Raw genomic sequence first — 22,421 nt, forward strand, 5'->3', positions numbered from 1 at the left:
GAATAAATGTAACTTTTAGTTCGGCGCTATCGATAAATGAAAGACAAAAATAGGCATTGTAATAATATAATTGTATATCAGCAAAGTAAACAGCGTACAAAATCAAATTTACAACTAAATGACACATCAAATATGAAAATCTGTTATAAAAGATCCGTCACTGGTGAGTACCAAACTATCAGACGCCTTTGAATGACGATGGCCCACCAACGGACTCAAAATGTAATTCAGTTAAACAGTATGTGAGTAGTACAAATAAAAACAAAGAATAAAAGCGCAATAAGATTCTAAATGACAATGAGATCTGTAACGAAGAAACGAGAACCTAGATGGGGAAGAAATGTAAATCTATTTTATTGGTTAAATTCTTATACATCGGTGTAGGCACGTACATGATAAATTATTGGAGATGACCACATTTGTAGAGGGAAAAATTTGCAATAAAACTTAAATCTGAAAAATTATAGGAAAGAATAGGATTTTGTGAGGGGAGGAGCAGGCTAAAGCTCCCCTTCCCCTCCTATGTACGTGCCTTCGTTATTGGTAAGCAAGTGAACTTATTGAAAAACCAAATGTATCTGAATAAAATAAATTTAACTCTTTCGTTTTCAGCCATAACCAAACGGCTGAACTGAACATAAATGAATAAAATCTTTAAATTCTCCATTCAACATCTTTAAATTCACAATAAAATATAACAAAAATAAATGAAAGATAATAATGATGAAGATATTACGGAGGCACCATACTACTTACCATATCCATACTGAGGGGTCACACTCAACCAACAAATTAAATAGAACTTGTATTAAATCAGAGAAAACAAACCAATTCAAAAATATTGGTGTCTCCCCATAAAAAAATATCAATACAGACATACCTTCACACAGGGGAAGTGTAACACGAATTACACTCCGGACCTTATGTGCTGGTATTCTTCAAGATGTTGTTTTCTTTGTTCTTAAAAGTATAAGTAAAGTGATCGAAAGTTTTAACTGTATTCTTTGAAGTATAAACATGAGAAGAAGAAAGAATTAATATGGTTATTTCGTTTGTTATCAAGTGGACTAACAATTGTTTGAAAAATATATACTAACATTTTTATCCTCTAGAATCAAAAACATGAAAAATTCAGCTCACCTATTAGACACTGCGAATTATATTACAAACTTTTTACATTACAAAATATTGCTATATTCAATGCATCAACATAAGTATTTGGACACAATATTTACTGTCTTATACTTTTGGATGCATCCAGTCCAAGGTTATTGTCTTTAGAACACAAGCACAAGATACGCTCACGCAAAAAAAGGAAAAGTTATAGAAATAAGAATTCCCAAGGTATGACGGACGCGGGAAAAAGTTGGATTTGAGAAATGTGACGTAGGCAACATTTCTAGAACAAAAATCAAAGGCACTAATGAATTAAGTGGGAGGGATTTAGTTTAGGGAAAAAATCGCGATGCCACTGACACCCGTACTATTGACAAACTTGCTGAAATTTTCAGGGGTTCCAGTATAATCCTTGTTATCTGGTTCGTCACCTCGAGCACCGAAAGTCACCACGACATTTGGCTCGTAAATCGATATTCCTTATTTAATCCTGTTTTGAAATTAAGGCGGCATAATTCCCATTCGCCATATTTTTTTCATCCTTCCTAGAACGTTAAGGAAGACAATTGTAAGCATTTATTTATTATTTTTTTTCAATAATATTTCATTATTTTAAAAATACTTCATTTTTATGATTACTTATCTGTAGTTATTTATTTTTGTTAAAACACCAGGGAATAGGTTAATTTTTAGCATTATATGCACAAAAATAAGTAAAAAAAATATTGATTACCAAAGTTTTGTATCATTCGTTTTTCAGGTGGAATGGTATTAAACAAGGGCGGATCCAGGATTTTTTTTTTTGGGGGGGGGGGGGGTACTAATTTTTGACTTTCGGGGGGGGGGTTACTAATTTTTACCTTCGTTTTTTGTTTGCATATAAAAGTTAGAATTTGCCGCTATCAGCTATTTTGGGATGAAGATAAATTCAAATTAATTAATTACCATTAATGACAACTGGCTTCAACAGCATCAGCCCCCTCCCCCAGTAGGATTTTCTGTTTACACGTACCGCTCAGTATCGACATGTTTTGTCAGTCTTTCAAAGTTAACGGAATAGCATGGACAACTTTTCAAGATAAGCATTTCTCAGCGATTTAAATGAGAAAATATCTCTGAACTATTCTGATGTTGAGGCACGGAAATATTTTTTCTCAGGCTTGACTGGTCTCCCCTATCAAATACGCCTTTGCAAGTACATCCATTGGAAAGGACCAGCTTGATACATAATCGTTCTGTCTCATTCTGTCAAAAAGCTCAATATCTCTTAATCAAAAAAGCAGAATACGTATATTTGATATTTATATAAATATACGTAATTTTGCGGCTTGCATTAAGGCCAATTATGCAGGCTCTATTGCGTAGCTTCTTATGAGGCAGTGGGAAGTCACGAGTTAGCAGTCATGGATTAGCAGCACCAATATTATACGAAGAATGTGAAAAATGTACAATGGACTACCATAACTGTGAGGGTTAACAAAATTATCATGGGTGTCTGATTTTTTTTTTTTTTCCATTAAGAAAACATGAAAAAAGGTACTTAAAAAACATCTGACATCAAATTCTAACCCATGTTAAAAATCACATTCCAAAAAAATATCCAGAAAACGATTCCAAAACAATATCATTGGCTCAAGCTAAAACTCATTACGTAATCACACATACTTCAGATATATTTCCAGAGTGACGCTGTTATCGTTAAACAGTGTTAGGAGCTTAAAATACTTTCACAACTAAGATTGTCCTTAGGAGTTTAGAGAGTTGTTGAAATTGTAGGAGGGAAAGGAGGAAGCTCAGTATTATAATCTTCTTCATCTATCCAGGGTGACCTTGGACTAGCAGTTCGATCCTAAAAAAATAAATAATTGGGTTAGCGCAAAAGCTCCGTTTATTAACGATATAACAGCTGGTAAAAATATATTTCTCTAACGAACGAAACGTTGTTGGTGAATATTGTCAATAGATATTGATGGCAGGATAAAAAGAAATCAAAATGTAAAAAAAAGACAAAATTGACCTAAAAAATAATTGGGGATGACTTTTGTGGCTCACAGTGTTTTGTAGTGTATCTTGTGGCTTGTTCTGAAGCTTTAAACGATAAATCAAATCTTTTCTTTTAATTACCATGTTCTATTTTAAGTTTTGGGTAGCCTAAATCATTTCCATGAATTGTAGTGTTAACTTTTCACTTGTCAACATTTATGTTTTAACAAGATTCGCAAGTAACAATTATTATAATTGTGTTAGTAACAAACAGGAAAGGTGAAAACAGGCCTTGAAATACAAGCACCAGTAAAAATGCCTGTATGAGTAATGAGGTCCGCTGTACCCGTGCCAAACTTCCTTTTTTTAAGCTGTTGAACAGCCAAACAAGTATGCATTTGTATAGAAGTTCCCATATTCCAGGAGGTAAAGGGGTATCAGCCCCGAAAATCCTCATTCGGTAGCATCACTACCATGATCGAGGTATCCAATATTATGAATGCAAGAAGTGTGGCGTTGCTTTCTTTTCGTTCTAATTTCCGTCAAGAAGTGTAAATTGAAACTACAAAATATAAAATTTCAAAAAATGAATAGAGCAAAAGAAATCTGTATTTGTCAAGACTATTACTCAATAAATACTTGGCTTTAATACCCGCCCTTAACTGTGAAAAATTTATGAAATTGTTGGAAGTTTAAACATCTTTCCTCCTAAATTTGGATGAAATGATATGCTTTGCTGTGACCCTTGTCCTAACTAATGTTGGCGCCCCTTGTAGAAAGCTGGCCAAAATTTGTGTATCACATAAACTTTCCAGTACTTGTGTATATAATGGTACACACTCGAAAACAAACCGGTTTTATCTGTCAGTATTAAGAGACAATCGCTCACGCTCAGTGGAAAAAACGTGACGGGTGCCAGAATACATTGGAACTATATAATTCTATATAATTTGGGCTATATATTTGCACATTAGTAGGGGGATGGGGGTAAAGTATTTGGACAGCGTGAAGTCAGAAAACAATTCTTACTTCATAATATGCAAAATAATTGTAGCTAACACATTTTGCATGTCGATCCGCTATAGTTTACCCCCCCCCCCTAATGTGCAAATTTGTTTCTTTCTAAAGCATTATATTTTCATTATATTTTGGTATATTTCATTAGGATTAGCCTAACTTCAGTTCTCGAGTGTGTACCATTATGTACACAAGTACCAACTTTCCTTTATCACTGTTCTCCTTATAAACACCACTCATCCTGTAAGGTGTCGGCTAGTAACTCAAAATTTGTCTCCTGAAATTATGCACACTTCTAAAAAATACCCAAGTAAAATAAATATTTAATCAAAACAAACACGAGGAATCAAGAACAGTGGCTTTAATTTAAGTTTGTCTTGCACTTTAATCCTCCTTAAGATTGCCTATCATCAAAAACTTAATAAAAAAAGACATATGAGAGTAGAATTTGGGCTGATAAATGCTGTTTAGTGATATTGCACACTATTTGACATTTTTTTTTCGACTCGCTAGGATTAAATATTATATTGATAAAATCCCTATTTTAAACCAGAAAGAGAGCTTGGATGAAATGTCGCATGGAACACAAAACATTGAAGTCGGCCTTAGGTCATGGATGCTCAGATGTCCCGGGACAGTTACGTCCATTTTGCAGGTTCAAAGCTAGAAAGCACAATACACCTAACTCAAAATTTCATATTCTTCGAACTTCAAAATTTCAATATTCAGCAAATCACAATATTTCTACTGCTTGGTTCAAATCTGGGAGGAGACAAAAGTTATTCAGCTACAGTAAGGAGAAATTTGGAAAAAAAGAAAAGAAACATTCGATGAAACAAAACCTTACTACAGCCTTACCTTACTGTAGACTAACTTTTGGAATATCTAGAAATAGTTGTTTATTTATCCATAAATGAGCTTTTACTGTAAATTTCAGTCAGGAATGAATCCAAAATGAAGATGGGATTGAAATTCAAGTCACCCAAAGATTATACAAGCAAAGGAACAGAAACTATCAATGGGTAATGATAACAACCAATATACAAGCAGACTCAAATTTATTTCGTAAATATATTACTTTATTGACAACTGCAATTATTAAAAACAAAAATACGAAAGAGTGGATTGTTAGCCCGAAATTTTTCCAGAGGGAGAGGGAAGCACTCCACAAATATAAATTTAAATAGCTTCAAAAGATACAAAGAGCGATGATATTATTTTAAATTCAACATAAAAACATAGAAAAAGAGATCACAACAATCCCACAAATTCCCATTTTAAAGAGGCAAATGTCAAATTTTGAGCAATTCTTGTCTTAAAAGGGAAATTGACTATTACAATTAGCAAAAACCAAGTCTGTCTGGTTGTTAAGACACTTTTTGTTACACAAAGATGTTTGTAGAAAAAAGTTGTGGACATAGAAACAAAGTTGGGACCGTCTCATGTAGTTAATCTCTTGCTTAAGAGAAACATTCTTAAATAGATAACGAATTTGACATTACTCAAGAAAATAATTCTTAAAAATGAACAAAGACACCAAAGGTTTCCTCTCAGTGCTTTTGCCTCTGTGCATCCAAGCATACGATATTCACCACTCAAAATATTTTTTTTAATAATTCAAATTCACTTTATTTTTCTCTTAATATTCTTGTTAACAACAAAAATAACAGCGGGAGTCAAACAATTTAAAAACACTTACAAAATTAAATTATTCAAACTTGATTTATTTACAATTTTTCTGGGTCACCATTGTAGCGTTTTACGAAGTATGGACCAAATGACTTCAGGTAGCGCTCGGATGAGTGGATCGGCGGTCGTTCCAGCTTTGCTGCGTTTTTCGTTATTTCTCTAAGCCTCGTAGAATGCTGAGTTTGGCGCGCCTCAAAATCCGGAAGTAGATTGCGGTGTGAGTCGAGGATTTTTCGACCAAAGTCCATGACCAGTGTGTGCCTCTTCTCTTTGAGGGACTCCAACTTCAGAACTTTGAGGCTCATCTCATAGTCAACGTAACTACCCCCCAGTATTATTTCGTAGGCCCTTTTCTGCAATCCTTCAATTTTGTCGCTTTGATCTATGGTCAGTGCGCTGTGCCACACTGGGCAGGAATATTCAGTGAGCGGTCTAATGTAGCATTTGTAGCATACAACCATGATCTCAGTTTTCATCGAAAAGCGGCAAAGGCAGGCAAAAAATCATAGGAGAAAGGCAGTCTTCGAGACGATTGACGATACTTGGGTATTGCATTTCAGATCAGCATCCAGGTGGACACCAAGGATCTTCACCCTTTTCACAGCCTTCGGCCCACCACATGGCGGTTCTGGAACTGGCCATTTAAGGAAATTAACCCTAAATAGGACCGTTTTTTCCTGACTGAGTGTAAGTTTCACTTAGTTTGCTTCATCCTCGATTTTTCGCATTACTGTTAGGATTGGGTCTAGCTGTATGTTCTGTGAGAGAAGTCTGAGGAGGAGGGTGGAGAGATCATCAGAGAATCTTTAGCTTTCCATAATTTTGCACATAAGCTTGTTGATCCTAACAAAGAAGGCTAAAGGACCTATCTTCGACCCTTGTGCAGCACCACAGCTCAGCTCCCTGATGTTTGACGTTTCACGATTGGGAAGTTGTACTTTCTGTTTGCGGTTCGTCAGGAAACTGCCAACCATTCGCTAGACAATTTGTCTTACTCCAAGGTAAGTTGCCTCGTCAATAACAACTGAGTGGTCGAGTAAGTCGAACGCTTTCACGAAGTCCGCGATGATGCAGTCAATATAAGCACCGTCAATCTCCAGATGCTCCAGGATGTTTCTGATGAGGCGGATCAGGTAATGCACAGTACTATGACCTGGACGAAAGCCGTACTGCCGAGGATCAAGATTTTCACTAATATCTTCGAAAAGCCATTTGAAGACAATTTCTTCTAGGACTTTTGAGAAAATCGATGTCTTTGAGATGGTTCTTAAGTCATTTGCAGATTCGACGGATGATTTTTTCGGTATAGGAATGACCACAGCAGTTTTGAATCGTGTCGGGAAGGTGCCCTCACTCAATCATTGGTTTAATACGGCAGTAAACGGTACCGCAAGCTCATTCCTGCATGCTTTGATCAGTTTGATCGGCAGTTCTCCAGGAAATGAGGCCTTCGATGCGTCCAGTTTTAAGAAAGCGGTCTGGATGGTTTCTGCTTCAATGACAGGGATTTCAGTAATGCTTGGAAGGTCTGGAAGTGATGTAAGACCAGGGTACTTTGTACAGATTGTAGCAAAGTGGTCGTTAATCGCGTTAGCGGTAAGTTTCTCCCCTTTTTCGTTTCTTAGTTCAACTTTTTTCTGCTTTCGGCCAAGAATGTTCTGAACCGTGCTATGAATTTTTATAATCGTAAGATAGAAGCTTCTGTACAGTCAAGCGGCCGTGCTGCTTCCTTGCATACTTTATCTTTCTCACCACTATATTTCGCAACTCTTTGGACTCTGCTCTGTTAGAGTTGTACAAGTTATCCCACCTTAGGATAATCTCTTTTATATCTGGCGTGATCCAGGGTTTCGTTTCCTTTCCTACTACCCGTTTCTTTTCTGGAAAATTCTCTTCGAACATTTTCTGAAGTTGGTCGCAGAAGGCATTTGTCATGTCTTCAGCAGACGGTAGTCTGTAAATAGGGGTCCAGTTCTGCAATGTTAGCTTTCCCTTGAAGGCGGGGATTTGTTCATCCCTGATCGGTCGATAGGTTACTGTTTATTTAATTACCTTTCGCCGTGACGAATGCGTCGGTCTCCAGGTCACTGTTAGGTGATCACTTCTATGGTTGCTGTGATTTCTGGCTCTTTGTAGTACTGTTCGAGGTTAGTGAAGACCATGTCAAGTAGGTTACTGCCGCGGGTTGGAGACTTCACCACTTGTTTCAGTGATAGGCTGGACTCTATCCAGGAAGGCTTAATATCATTGAAGTCTCCGCATATCACAATTCCGGCAAAGGGATATTTACTCCGGAGGTGGTCGGCAGAGTATTGTAGGTAGTTGACTAGAGTCTTCCTGAATGGGACTTTGGGTGGGTAGTACACGACTCCAAAGATGAGGGATGACAATCCCCTTGGTAGGACACGCAGTCTTACCCAGACCCATAGCACTTCGAGTTCTGGGGACTTGGGTATTGGAGAATCGAGTATTCGGCTGGGCGTATCGTTTCAGCAGATAAGACCAACTCCTCCACCGTGGCTGATTTCTTCTTTTTTTTCGTCTGCTGACTTCCGAGGTAATATGTATGCATTGTTGCCATCGAGGCTGAGTATACTGCTATTTGTAAGCCAAGTTCCGGTAAGACAGGCCACATCGATCTGTTTACCTCGCATTAAGATTTCCAGTTCCTCGATTTTGTTTGTTATTGACCGGACGTTCGACAGTAATATAGAGGGAAATTCTGAATTCCGGTTTAATCTTGATTTCATTTTTACAGGATCAGAGGTTTGGGTCCTTACCGCGTGACAGTTACTTGTCTGTGCCGGCGGAGGGACTTTCTTGTAATACGTCATCCAGGACTGATGTTCATTATCACTTGGTAGGTATGAAGGAGCGTTTGCTGTTTGTGGTAGAGTTGAAGTTAGACTTGGAGGTGGTGGGTTCAGGTGGTAAAGGTTAAGTATGAATCGTTGTAACAGGGCGTGTTTTTCTGTTTCTACACCAGTGTTTCTAGCAGAGTGGTGGGAGATACGGTAGGTCGGTAAGTATGGGTTTGATTTGTTCTGGAAGTCCTTTGCTCTTGGTAAATACGATTTGGATGGTGGTGATTGGGTTTTGTGTTTTTCGTACCACTCGTTCTTCTCTCTCCTGGTCCTCCTCTCTTCTGGTTGACGGTCTTAAGCAGGTCCATGGTTTTGATGATTCTGGTTGGTGGTTGGTGTTTGCTATGCCAGAGAATCCACTGTTGTAGAAAAAGCGAGTCCGGAAGTGATTGTAGTTGTTGACTGTCGATGGGTGATGATTCGGGTGCATATAGGTTTTTTAACTTGTTTGTTCCGTGTCCGTTCTCGTTTTCTGGTGGTTTAGTGCTGGTTTGATTGGGTGAAAGAAGTTGCATCGTTGTCCTTTGGTGCAACGCCCGTCCGCAAATCTCTTACATTTTTCAGGATGCAGTTTTTTGCATTTTGCTGACTTGGCGTTTTGGCAACCATCTTGAGCGGAGTGATGTTCACAAACTGGAGGAGTCTCAACGAGATGAGAGAAACGACACTGGTTGACCCATCTGCAGTGACCTTTTTTAAAATAAATGCACTCAGTTTGCGTATTTTGGAATGCTTTGACAGGTTGACTGAGTACAATGACTGATCTGTCTTGTTCTGCTCCCCTCGTGCCTTCTTCAATGTCAGGATTTCTGAGTGGAACTTGACCTGAGTTGCTGGGTTCTTCTGTTGCTGGTGCTCCTGGAGTCGGATTGACTAATCGCAGGACATTTCGGACACTAATAGTCTCATGAGGATCAGTCATCGTACTCGCAATCTTCTTTTCAGGCTGGACCGATGATCGGTTTTCAAGTTGCGATTGATTGTTCTTTAGAAGCATTTCCGTCATTTCAAGTATTTGTTGCTTGTATACCGTGTTGGAAGCAGAAAGCTGCGCAATCAGTGCCCTTTGATCGAGAATGGTCTGATTCTGCTGCTCAATTCTTCCTGAAAGAGCGTTAATCATTGCAAATTCCAGAGAGTCTTCTGGGTTACGAACGGAGGTATCAACATTAAGACTAGAGCAGTTGAAGCTTGCTATGACCAGGACACCGTTTTTGAAAGGCGGTTCCACAAGTTGAGTATCGAACTTTGGTGGGTGGTGAATGACGGACGATAAGAGACGGTTTTCTTCCGCTAAAGCCGGTTTCCTAGAACGGGCCTGTAGAACCTCGTAGGGCGTTGTTCCTGCGTCATCCCACAACATCGAACTTGCTGCCAGAGGGGAGGCTCTTAGACATTCAAACGTGTTAGAGTGGGCAAGGTAAGCGTTTTCAGTTTCCCTTCTGTCGCTTTCCACGAACGGGGTCGACGGCCGTAGTATTTCTTTCTCCCAGAAACGGGAAAAACTCGAATCAAAATTTGAATCACTGACAGGAAAGACATTTATCGTCTGATTTGCTTTTGTTAATTTCGTGTGCTGCCGTCTATCAAATCCGTAAAGGTCAAGCGCTGTGATTCAATTTTGCTCAGTAGATGGTACTAGCGTCGCCTTGGAGAGAGAGCACCTCGTTACTGCTGGGCTAGTTCCAAATTTTTCGGACTGCTTTTGTCGTCCATTTTCAAATGCTGAACAATTTGAGAAAGTAGTTACCTTAGTTTGAGTTTTTACGCCGGATGTGGGATGAAGCGGGTTTTAAGAATTCAAATTGTCCATTACCACATCATTAGCGGTGGATATAATTGATTGGCATGTAGGTTGCGTCGCTGCTTTCTTCAAACTCCTGGTTTTCCGCACGTCCTTCTTCATAGCAGGAGTTACTCCTTCTGGTTCACCTTTCGGGGAACACGCAACACAACTCCATTTAGGATCCGGAATATAACTCTTTGTGAGTCTAATTCCTGCACAAAATGCGTGAGTTCATTCCTTACATTTGCTACATTCCACGGAGTTTGAGGGCACATGTTTGTGGCAAGACACACAAAGCAACTTAAGTCTGACTCCTGTTTTCTTTCGGGTAGGCGTTGCTGTTGCTGCTTTTGCCATTAAGAGTCAGGTTAATCATGGTCAGTAATGTACAGGAAGGGGAGTTTGGGTATGCACCAGATTCATGCCAGATCCAAGAGGGGGGCTGTCTTGGTCTTTTGATGCACCAATGCCACCTTATTTTTGAAAACAGTGCAAAATCGTGGAGCTTATAGAAAGATCTATCACAAAACGCCTTGACCTATTGGTCGAACGCATTCAAACCCCCTAAAAACACCAGGAGCAAGGGAAACATCAGGAGCAAGAGATCACCGGGAGCAAGGGAAGCATCGAGACCTGCTCACCTGTTCCCTGCAATTTAAGGCTAATTAACCGGCAGGTACCAATAAGGCACTTCTGGCAGATTCTCCCCTCTCTTCTGCTTGATCCCAAGTGATCCGTCCAGTCAACAGGATTTTACTTATTCAGAAGAAACATATGCACAAGTGGCAACAAAGATAGTGCTATATAAACATAGCACAATAGATGGCGAGCCAATCTATACAAAAAAAAGATGGCGCTGGTGAAAATACCCAGAGAGAAAAACATACACTATGAATTATAGAAGATCTCTCAAATACTACTCAACTAAAAATCTATAATTAGAATTTAGAAATCAATATGGAAATAACCTCAAAGTAATGCAGAAGCTTTATCTCATTAAGGGCAAAGATGCAAAATCAGCTACAATAACTCTGTATATAACATAGATGTCGTTGATCTATGGCGTTGATGGGAGTTCCCACGGCTAAGCATCTGTATTGCGGGCTTAGTCCAAATGTATTCTTGCAGATGAGTATTGGTTAGAGGATAAATACCCCCTCCGTATTGCCTTGATCTCTCAAAATTTTGAAAAATTTTAGCCTAAAAATAGATTTTTTGAGGCTTCTAGCACTCCAGCCCTACAATAAGATCCTTTGATGAGGATAGTCTGGAAACTGCATAAGATGAGCGTACAGTTAGGGTAACCTAAAAACTTTATTTTATATTGCCTTTTATAAGAAAAAAATACAAAAAATTGTAAAAGAGCTATTATTAGAAAAATCTGTTAAGATTTTGATTTTTATTTATATAGGGGGAAGGGGCTTGTTAGAATTAAACATAAAAATGTATAATATTAAGCATGAAAATGAATAATAGTCCCAAATTTATACTTTTTTTTTGTTCATACACTAATTTTTACTAATTGTCCAGCATACTTTTTTTCTTCTTGACCTTTTTAGATTAAATAGAATACCCATTTATTTCATTTTCTTTCTTTCTTATATGTGGTCACATGAAATAAATCTATAGCAAGTTCTAGTCATTTTCTTTAAATAAAATTAATTTATATATACTTCGTGAAAACCATTACGTTGTAGATTCCGTTCGTATTAATTTTTGGGTATATTCTTCTCCCCTCCTCCCACAAACAAGCCTTCCAATACAAGATCTGTGTTCTTTTCATTCTAAACTATTTAACTTCAACATTCTGCTTTTAAGCAATCATTATCTTTGTGTATTTTGTAAATCGCTTGTTTTGTTAAACAATTGTGTTAACAACAAGACAATGTTGTAACAACATTGTTGTTAAAACAACATTGTTGTAACAACATTGTTTTAACACAAAACAATTGTGTTAAAAAAATAACACACTTACTTTTAATTTTTCGAAGGTTGAATTAGGATGTCTCATTACAACTAGTGTCAGGTTTTCACCAGCTGAAGCAATCAAAGGAACTGTCAAACAGCAATCAAAATCGTGGGTCCGTGTATTGTTCACCTGAAATATTACAAGGTTGCTAGATGTTGTCGTATTTAAAAAAGTATTATGTTACATGGCCAGGATTATGCAGGAAAATCAAAAAGATGAAAAATATTTCTCGGAATTTTGTACTACTATTAGCGATTAATTGCTGTACAAATAATTTTGCTAAAGTGCCAAGGACAGTTAAAATTGAATCTGATCCTTTGAAATGAGTAACTGGAGGCTGATGGAACGGTATATATCATAAAATCCAAGGAAAATCGGGAATTTGACTCTTAATGAAAGAGACATGCATATGCTCTTATGCAGTTATTTGGTAGTGGTGGGAGCCAAGGTAAAAAAGAAACTGAGAGAAATGTAGTACTGACATAAAAACCTACGAACTAAAATTAATAGCCAAAAGAAAAATATCTAAAAATCATAGCATTCAGGTATGAACATACCTAAGATGTGTTCAGGGTAAAAAAATACTTTGATTTTGTGGCCCTTATTGCTTTAAATATTTAAGTTTTTTAAAAATGATTTTCTAATAGAAAATATACATAATTCCTAATTTCACCAACTCAGAAAAAGTGGAATACCACATTTTGGAAAAACATAAAAGTTTTAGCCTTTATGAAAGCTGAAAATGTTACTGTATGTGCAATAAAATGGGGCTAATCGGTTGAGCGTGTTGGGTCTAGCAGGGTTGGTTTCAATTATTAGCTTCACGAAAGTATTACATAACATCTTCTGCATCGTTATAGCCGAAATAAATACATACTAAATAGAATATAGGTGTTTTTTGTTCACTTTCTATTTGTAATATTTAGATTGTTAGGTTAGCAAGGGGAATATAAACTTTCCCCAGGTACGTTGACAGACCGTTATTTTAAGACGAGCTTCAGCCATCTACTTCAAAGAAAGGGGAGGGGAAGGGGAATATGGTCCAACTATCGCGAGGGTTCATTTGCATGAGGTTCATATGCAAGAGAGTCAATTTGATGGTTTCAGTTGCACGGGGTTCAGTTGCAATGGTTTGGTGCATTGGTCCCACCAATGGAGGGTTGTAAAAGTAAAAATCAAAGGTGCATCAAAGTTGTAAAAAGTAAAATAGCCAGTGGCGTCAATTAATCAAAGTTTATGAGGAGTATGGAACATTTCGCATTTGCAATATCTAGGAGGGGCAAATTTGTCGTTTTTTCCGATTTTTTCAATGAAAATACCCAAAAAGGTATTTTCTAATGAAAATACCCCCCAAAAATGTATTTTCAAAATCTAGGGAAGGTGTAGCCAACAAAAATCTAAATGGAGGTGGAGGCCTCTATCCTGTCCCCTCTCATTGACGCCACTGAAAATAGCTAAGGCAAATAATATTTTCTTATGGTCGTCACTCAAAATTTGGCAAAATAGCACAAGCGTTTCTAGAATAAAAATCTATGGAGTTTTAGGTACTTTTTCGAGTGACCGTAGATCGAAGAAGCTGTGCAAAAAAAATTATCCGATCCAACTTTTTAGCTGAATAGCGAAAGAAAGGCTAACACCAGGGTTAAAAAAAAAAGAAAAAAAAAAAAAAAAAAAAAAAAAAGTTTCTCTTCCAATGGAAAAGAAGAGCCCATTATAAAAAAATCACAATTGCGAACTTCATGGGAGGGATCGAAGAGTGAAGCTCTGAATGGAGTGGGATAGATGAGGAGCATGGGTCGTCGTCAGGTATACCTAGAAGGGTACTCTATATATATAAGAAAGCACTATGCACTCTTAATTATTAAAATAAGGAATTTACACATAGAATTATATACTCTTTTATGAAAAAGGGGGGGGGGGGTGAACAATACAGCAGTAGTAATAATGTAACTTCTTAAATAGTTAAAACTGGCACTTTCATTAAAACATTAAATAATATTTTTTCGAAGGCGAGAAAATATTTTTACTGGCGAGTGGCGGAATCCTCTGTACGTCTATTTCAAACCACAAATTTCAAATTTGTATTGTACAATACTACAAATTTACGTTTGCCACAATTAAGGACCAGGGGCAGATCCAGGATTTTTTTAGGGGGGGGGCGAAATAGGTTGACCCGAAAAAAAATTTAGGGGGGCGCAAAATAGGTTGATCCTATAAACTTGCGTTATGAGCAAGTTTAATTAACGCAAACTTGAGTTAATTAAGTAAATTACACTACTTTAGACTAGGCTAGGGGTCCCCCTAGATCCGCCACTGTAAAGGACTCTCCACCTACGTGATTTTTCCTTTGCATGACCGAAGTTCCTAACACTAATAAATTTATTTTTGTACCTGTAAGATTCTGTCAAAGGGCTTAAGTATTCCAGAGGCTTCGGCGGGACCACCCTTTCGTATCCTATTCACGAACACACCTTTCTCATATAGTCCGTCTGAAACACTAAAGCCAAAATCTTCATAAACTGAGTCTTTCTCCAATACAACATGGTATATCTCACAGTCAGGTGGTAGTTTCATGCCACAGAACGACCCGTATGTAGAATCTTGAGAAGTTTTCAGTTCTAGCTCCGGGTGTAAAAGAATATTCTTTCGTCGGCTAGGCAAAGTACAACAGCGAGGTATTTGTGGCAATGACTTTTCGGTAGCTTCTAAAGAATTATTTGAGTTGTTTTTCATTGCTTGTCTCGCATTTGCTAGATCAGATGGTGGTGGTGGCCATTCAGAATATATTTTTCCTAAAAATTAAATAAAAGAAATGAAGAATTTATCCCCATCTAAGTTTTCTTATAAGCCACTTGAATTGTAGCTGAATGCAGCTTAAACTGATAAGTGAATAAATAAACGACTTAGCAAGCACTTCTCATGCAAATTGATAGAGCATGTTCAAAATTTTCATAATTTACAGAAGATTGGAAGTGAGATTTTGAGCTTTACCATAGGTGAGGAGAAGGGACATACCCCACACATAGCAGGGGCATAGAAACATGCCATTCTCCACACACATATTCAAGTTGAAAAGCTGGGCAACCCTTAAAATAAGGAAAAGCGATACCTTAATTCTGAAAATGAGGCATCTCAATATAAAGAATTCTCAGATCTGCACTTATTGAAGTGTGGGTGTAGATTGTAGATGAATTGAATTAGTGAGAATGTTGATGAAGCCCATCGACGCTTATTGAATTCCCGCCTTTAAATTTGTCACAATTTCTCGAAATTCTTTAAAACTAATCGGGACTACAAATATGCCAGTATTCTCTTATCAAGCTTAGTAACTATTTTTATATAAGTGACACATGAACTTTGAGATACAAAAAAAAAACAAGTTTTTAAACTGAAAATAAGGAACGACGTTGAAACTTAAAACGAAAAGAAATTATTCCGTATATGAAAGGGGCTGTCCTCTCCTCAACACCTTGCTCTTTAAGATAAAGTTTTTCATTTGAATAAAATAGAGTTGTGACAAAGTCAAACTTTAGCGTAAGGAGCGAGGCGTTGAGGAGGGGACATTCCCTTTCATATACGGAAAAATTTCTGTTCGTTTTAAGTTTTAACGTCGTTCCTTACTTTCAATAAAAAAACTTGTTTTTTTATTTAATTTTTGAACGTTTTTGAATTAATGCAGGTTTTGATTTTAGCTCACCATACATGAATAATTAAAAAAAAATTGGATATTAATTTTACTTTTATTTGGTTAAATGGCTTTCTCGAAAGTTATTTAATTTTATTTCCGAACGTTTTTATTAGTAATAAATACACGTAACTTACGAATTAACTTACATAACGAACTTCTATATTCATTTATTTTTAATACGTATATTAGGGAGTTCGCCCCCTAGTCAATATCTCGCTCTTTAAGCTGAAGTTCGAATTTTGGTGCAATTCTTTAAAAATGACCCCTTAATCAAAAAGGCCGTTAATTAGAATAAATAGCTCTTATGAAAGTATTAAAAAATCTTTGGCTTAAAGAGAGAGGTATTGACTAGGAGCTGAACCCAATCATATACGTAATAATTTCTGTTTGTTTTAAGTTTTGATCTTGCTCCTTACTTTCAGTTGAAAAACTTGTTTTTTTTCATTTAATTTCTGATCTTTTTTTTAAATATGCTTGGGAATCCGGCGCCCTTTCATAGCAATGTCCCTTCCCCTATGAAAACTTCCTTCATGGAAAGATCCTCCCACATATCCCCCGACCCACCCCCATCCCCCCACTACCAGAAAAAATCCCCCTGAAAACGTCTGTATACTTCCCAATAACCAGTTCTATATGTTAACATTGGGTAAAGTTCATAACCTTCAGCCCTCCCTCCGGGGACTTCGGGGGATTAAGTCAACTTAAAAGACATATTTATCATATTTCCGATCATGCTGAACAAAATGGCTATCTCAAAATTTTGATCGGGTGACTTTGGGAAAAAAATGAGCGTGGGAGGGGGCCTAGTTGCCCTCCATTTTTTTTGTCACTTAAAAAGGGCACTAAAACTTTTAATTTCCATTCCAATGAGCCCTCCCACAATATTCTAGGACCACTGGGTCGATACGATCACCCCTGGGAAAAAAAAAAAAATAAAGACGCATCCGTGATCTTTCTTCTGGCAATAAATGCAAAACTCCAAATTTTTGTAGATAGGAGCTTGAAACCTCTATAGTAGGGTTCTCTGATATGCTGAATATGATGGTGTTATTTTCATTAAGGTTCAATAACTTTTAGACGGTCTTTCCCCCTTTTTTCGAAAATCAGCCAAATTTTCTCAGGCGCGTAACTTTTTATGGGTAGGACTAAACTTGATGAAACTTATATATTTGAAATCAGCATTAAAATCTAATTCTTTTGATGTGCCTATTGGTATCAAAATATCGTTTTCTAGAGTTTCGGTTACCATTGAGCCGGGTCGCTCCTTACTTACAGTTCGTTACCACGAACTGTTTGAAAATGTGAGAATTACGATTGAGATACCATATGAATTATGTGATATATGAAAATGAGCATTAAGTTTGGTTAAACAGGGTTTATTCATTTTCTTCATGAAGGGAATTGGTGCAAATTGTTATTTAAAAATGAATGGTAAGAACTAAAACCAAAAATAAACTAAAGGCTAAAATACATGGCATCCAAAAGATTTGACATTCAGTAAAACATTTCTTAAGCCTTAGCCGCACTCCATCCTAGAAGAATTTGGTCCACCTCCTCCCTCTCTTCCTGAGGAAACTAGAGGGGTGAGGGGAGAGCTTGGGAATTTTTCTTAGATAGAGATTCAAAAACGATTAAACTGAAATTGCTTTACTTCTTGTTAAAAATATGTGTTCATACAAATTTATTGAGAAAAAACTACTTTCTAAACTCCAATGAAGCTTAATTTGCATTTTTAATTCAAAGAATAGATAAATGAAGGAAAAGCATCCCAGTAAAAAAGGAAAAAAGTAAGTAGATAAATGAATGAATTTTACTTACAGTCCGCCATACAACAAAATAAGACTGGGCGAAGTAAAAACGAGGAAAAAAAGAAACAAAATAAAAAAAGAAAAAACACATATTAACGTATAAACAAAACGCCAAAAAAACGAACGTACAGCAAACGGCACTGTAGATCAAGTGTATACATGCTAAGTTAGAAAGGCCACTTAGAGCTTTTACAAGAGCATGATCTTAAGCCAGGCAGCTGAATTAAAATATTGCAGAATTTATGCTTATTCTCCAGTTTTTTTATTATTATTTTTTTTTTAGAATAAAGTGAAAGCACAAAGGGTGTTATTGGTGTTTTTTTGTTATAATAATAATAATAATTTATTTGTTACCCACTATAAAAAAGAAGTGGAGTACAGCAAGAACAAAAACAAACAAACAAAAAAAGAAAGAAAAAAAAAGCAAACTCGCACACTCAACAAATATTTACGTAAAACGACGTAAATTATGGTGCGCAGTAAGACCTGCAGATAACGACAGCTTTCCCGCAAGCACAGTCACTTTTCCCCGTAAATCAGGGAGGCCGAACCGAATCGCGATATTAGATGCCGATTCCGGAACCACGGAGGGAGGCACAAAAGGTACCGAGAAAATTTAAAATAATAAGTTCGGATAGAATTCAGATCTTCGGTCTTCAGAATCGGAAGAAAATCAGATAAAAAAAGAAGAGAATGATTACAAAATGAAGAAAATAATTTCTAAAGTGCTTTTCTATTGTACCTCCCTCTATTTGCAGCAATTTTTGAATATCCACTCTGAATTTTTTTTATTTTTTAATTAGAAAATGTCAGAGCCGAAGTGTTTTGAGATTATTTGTAATGTGAAGACCAAGCCGCCGAAAACAAGAGACAGAGGGAATAGAGAAAAAAACACAGTTAAGAGGGAGACTCGCACTCAAATTAAAAGAAGTATATTCGCACTTATCAACGTTCAACATAAGCCCAATCCGTCTGAACTGGTCTGAGATCTAGCTGACGAGAATGTGAGAGCCCAGCCCTAGAACGACTGACAAGGAGAACATCGTCCGCATAAGCAAGATACGAGACATCAATTCCATCAGAAATGAAAGTCAAAGGCAAGGATGAAAGGATAGGAGCAATATATAACTTAAAAATAGTTGGAGAAAGCACACCACCTTGACGGACCCCACGCCGAAGAAACACCTTTGAATCAGAAACTACTCCATTACATTTTACTCGAATAAAAGAGTTAGAATACCAGTACCGTAACAAAACAACAATAGAAAGGTTAATATTATTGAAAAAAAGTGAATAGAGTGCATGTGAGTGGACTATACTATTGAAGGCTTTCGAAAGATCAAGAGCACAGATATGAAGAAGAGATTGATTCTTTGCAGATTTCAGGAGAAGAGACCAGAGAACATGATAAGTATGCGAAAACCCCAGCCTATTTTGAACACCAATCTGATTTTTACCGAAGTCAGTATTTTCTAAAACAAAAAGTGGAATAACATGTTCAAAACTTTTTCTAAGAGCACATGACTCAGTCACTGGCCGGTAAGAACTACACTCTGAAGAAGTTTTTCCACGCTTCAAAACCGAGGTGACTGTGCCACAGAGAAAACTGTTGGGATCCATACAAGTAGATAAACACATCTGAAACAGTAGCTGAAGGTGATCAATCCAAGTTGGGCAAACTACTTTTAGATGACAAGAAGAAATTCTGTCTTGATCAACAGAGCTAGATTGCATGTTCTTAATAGCTTGACCAATATCAACAGTAGAAACTGGTAATACATTACTCTGAGAAATACGACTAGGCAAGCACGACTCAAGAAGATTACTAAAAAGCTTTTCAGCTTCCTGGTTCACCTTGCCGAAAATATCAATATAATACGATACCCAAGCATAAACTGCTGTAGGACTTTCGGAAAACTCACTACTAAGCTTATCCGAATTCAGAACATCAGAGCACTACCACTCCCTTCTCGACGCAGGACAATCAAAATCAGATACCCTAAACTGCTGTAAACGTTTTTTATAAGCACACTTGGTGCTTTGCTTCAGATCGAAGACAACTCCTCGATTTGGCCGACCGCAAGACACCCATATTCGTAGCCAAAACTTAGCTTTATTCTTTACAACTTTTAATTCTGGGCCCGAAACCCATTCTGGTTTTCTAGTTTTAACTTTAATTTTTTCTAGAGGAACAGTAGTCGCCTCTGCTTGTTTTAAGCACTAAATTATTTTATCATAATATTCATTTAGAGACTGCTTATTATTTGAGAAACGGTCAGTAACTTGAAGCAAATGGTAAGGAACTTTTATAGAACCCAATAACGCGGACAACGTAGTAATATAAAGTATAAAATTAGCTCTACTCCAGTTATTCCTGTAAAACCACTTAGAACTTTGTGTAAATGGTCTAGTAGAACGGGAAGCAACTACTGAAGCAGAGAACGAAATCGGGAGGTGGTCAATATCACGATCGTATTCATGAACAAGAGCATTCGATACATTAATATTTGGCGAGGAAACTACATGGTCAATATTAGACAAACTTCCAGATTGGTGAATATACGAATAATCAACACTTTTCTCGACTATTTTCTAAGCAGAAAAAGCATCAAGGACTATATCGAATCGAACTGACTGACTTGTAATATCTGTGTTGAAATCACCAACCACTATTAAATCATAACCAGTCGATACAACAGACGCAAGAATAGCCTTAAGATTTGCCGAGGCTTTCATATACGCGTTTAAAGCGGAAATATTTTTTTTGTTACACGGGAGATACACATTTATCAGCACAGTATTACCAAACCGAACCGCAAGGATGAATTTATCATTATGAAAACACACTAGAGAGAACAACCTCTGGTCATTCTCAACAATGAACGCGAGGCCTCCAGAAGGTCTACCAAAAGTGACCTCAGCATTAGTTGCAAAAACGGAATGACTGCGACTCTGAACGCGAGGCCTCCAGAAGGTCTACCAAAAGTGACCTCAGCATTAGTTGCAAAAACGGAATGACTGCGACTCCTTTTTAACACATTAATACTAGTAGAAGTCAGGAGATGTTCTTGAAGGCATACTATGTCAAACCGGTCACACAATTCATCAATCATATGCTCCTTTAAACGAGTACCATTTATGTTAAGCGATACAATCGAAACAGGCACAATCATTTCTTCTTGGCAATGATATCTCTCAGCATCTAAGACTAAAGGAGGCATGATTTTCACTACAATTGGCGCATCTTGCATCAAGTTGGCAGGAAGAATCCTTGGTGGAAATATAAGGACCCGCACAGCGTGCACACTTTGCAACAAAACTTGTACAATCAGCTACTCTATGGTCTGGCGAACCGTATTTGAGACAGTACTGAGGAGCCTTCAGATATTCTTTCACAAATAAATATTCATATTCAAGTTTAACACCATTTTTCATAGCCTTGGCTTTTGAATCGGAGCAACAAAACTCAAGCTTAACCGTCCCAGTGTCACAAAGCCACATAGCTTCCACCAGACCTGGATATTCTTGAAAGAATGAGAAGTCTAAGTCCTTCGATATTCCTCTGACTATCACGAAAAACCGCTTAGTGATCACCTTGGATGGAGATTCTGCTAAAATCACTGAAATTGAGTCTTTGAATTCTTCAGCAGCAGATTTTTCAACATTAATTAGCCATTTGTCACCTCGCAAACTCAGCTTGGTAACTGCATCATGACAGCTTACTTTATCGAGCACTTCTTTTCGTTTTATCGGATCATTTAGTGTTTGCGGCACTTCAGAGACAACAACAGTGGTCAGTTGACGTTGACGGCGTCAGTTGACGGCGTCGCACAGGCAGGCAGTGGTGGAAAGTGATTACCATACGAATCGAACTTACTTGAAACAGTCTTTAGGAAGTGTTCCATTCTATTCAATTTTGCGTTCAAACTCGAATAAACCAAAGCAGGGATGACAGGTACATCATTCGGATAACGAATTACAAACGTCAATAGGTCTATGTCTTCATCGTCACATTTCACGAATATGCTTAACTTATCCTTCAGATGGCTTTCCAAAGCCTTCGGCCCCTGTCTTCTCGGAAGCTCAGTCCCAGGTACGGCCGCATCGTAGAGGAGTCTTTTTTAGCTTCGATTATACTCGGCAACATATCATAAGAGCTAGATACCAATAAGGGAACGAAGCGTAGTTTCTTGCTACCAGATCCCCACAATTTAAGCGAGTAACACTCCCGGCAGGTACAACGGCCCTTGCGACAAGAAACTCCCCTCTTCTGCTCGCTTATTAACAAAATTGAATTATAATTCCAAAAAAAAGTGGAATCAATAAACTAATAGAAAATCAATTCGATAAGAACTATAAATTATAATGATATTTTTTTGTGATATTCATTTTGCTTTTATTAGATACTAAGAATATATTCTTAGCATTCTTAGCTTTCTCCAATCTTTCTAACAACTGTTTGATGGCTTTCTTGCAAAATTTGGTTCTTTTAATCTCAATC

At 37.3% G+C, this 22,421-nt stretch overlaps 1 protein-coding gene across 1 annotated transcript in view; it reads right to left on the minus strand.

Moving 5' to 3' along the window:
• Positions 1 to 1,938: 1,938 nt before the first annotated feature.
• The window catches only part of Grip (Glutamate receptor interacting protein), a 144,368-nt gene continuing 123,885 nt past the window's right edge, over positions 1,939 to 22,421 (minus strand). The window contains exons 11-13 of the mRNA XM_089096409.1: positions 14,816 to 15,216; positions 12,431 to 12,553; positions 1,939 to 2,965 (exon numbers count right to left, since the gene is read on the minus strand). Of these exons, the coding sequence (XP_088952535.1) occupies positions 2,870 to 2,965; positions 12,431 to 12,553; positions 14,816 to 15,216 (620 nt within the window). The 3' untranslated portion in view covers positions 1,939 to 2,869. The remainder of the gene's footprint in view (positions 2,966 to 12,430; positions 12,554 to 14,815; positions 15,217 to 22,421) is intronic.

The sequence above is a fragment of the Artemia sp. Qi Xiang Cuo genome, chromosome 11, assembly GCF_049724085.1.
Source record: "Artemia sp. Qi Xiang Cuo chromosome 11, ASM4972408v1, whole genome shotgun sequence".
Taxonomy (NCBI): Eukaryota; Metazoa; Arthropoda; class Branchiopoda; order Anostraca; family Artemiidae; genus Artemia; species Artemia sp. Qi Xiang Cuo.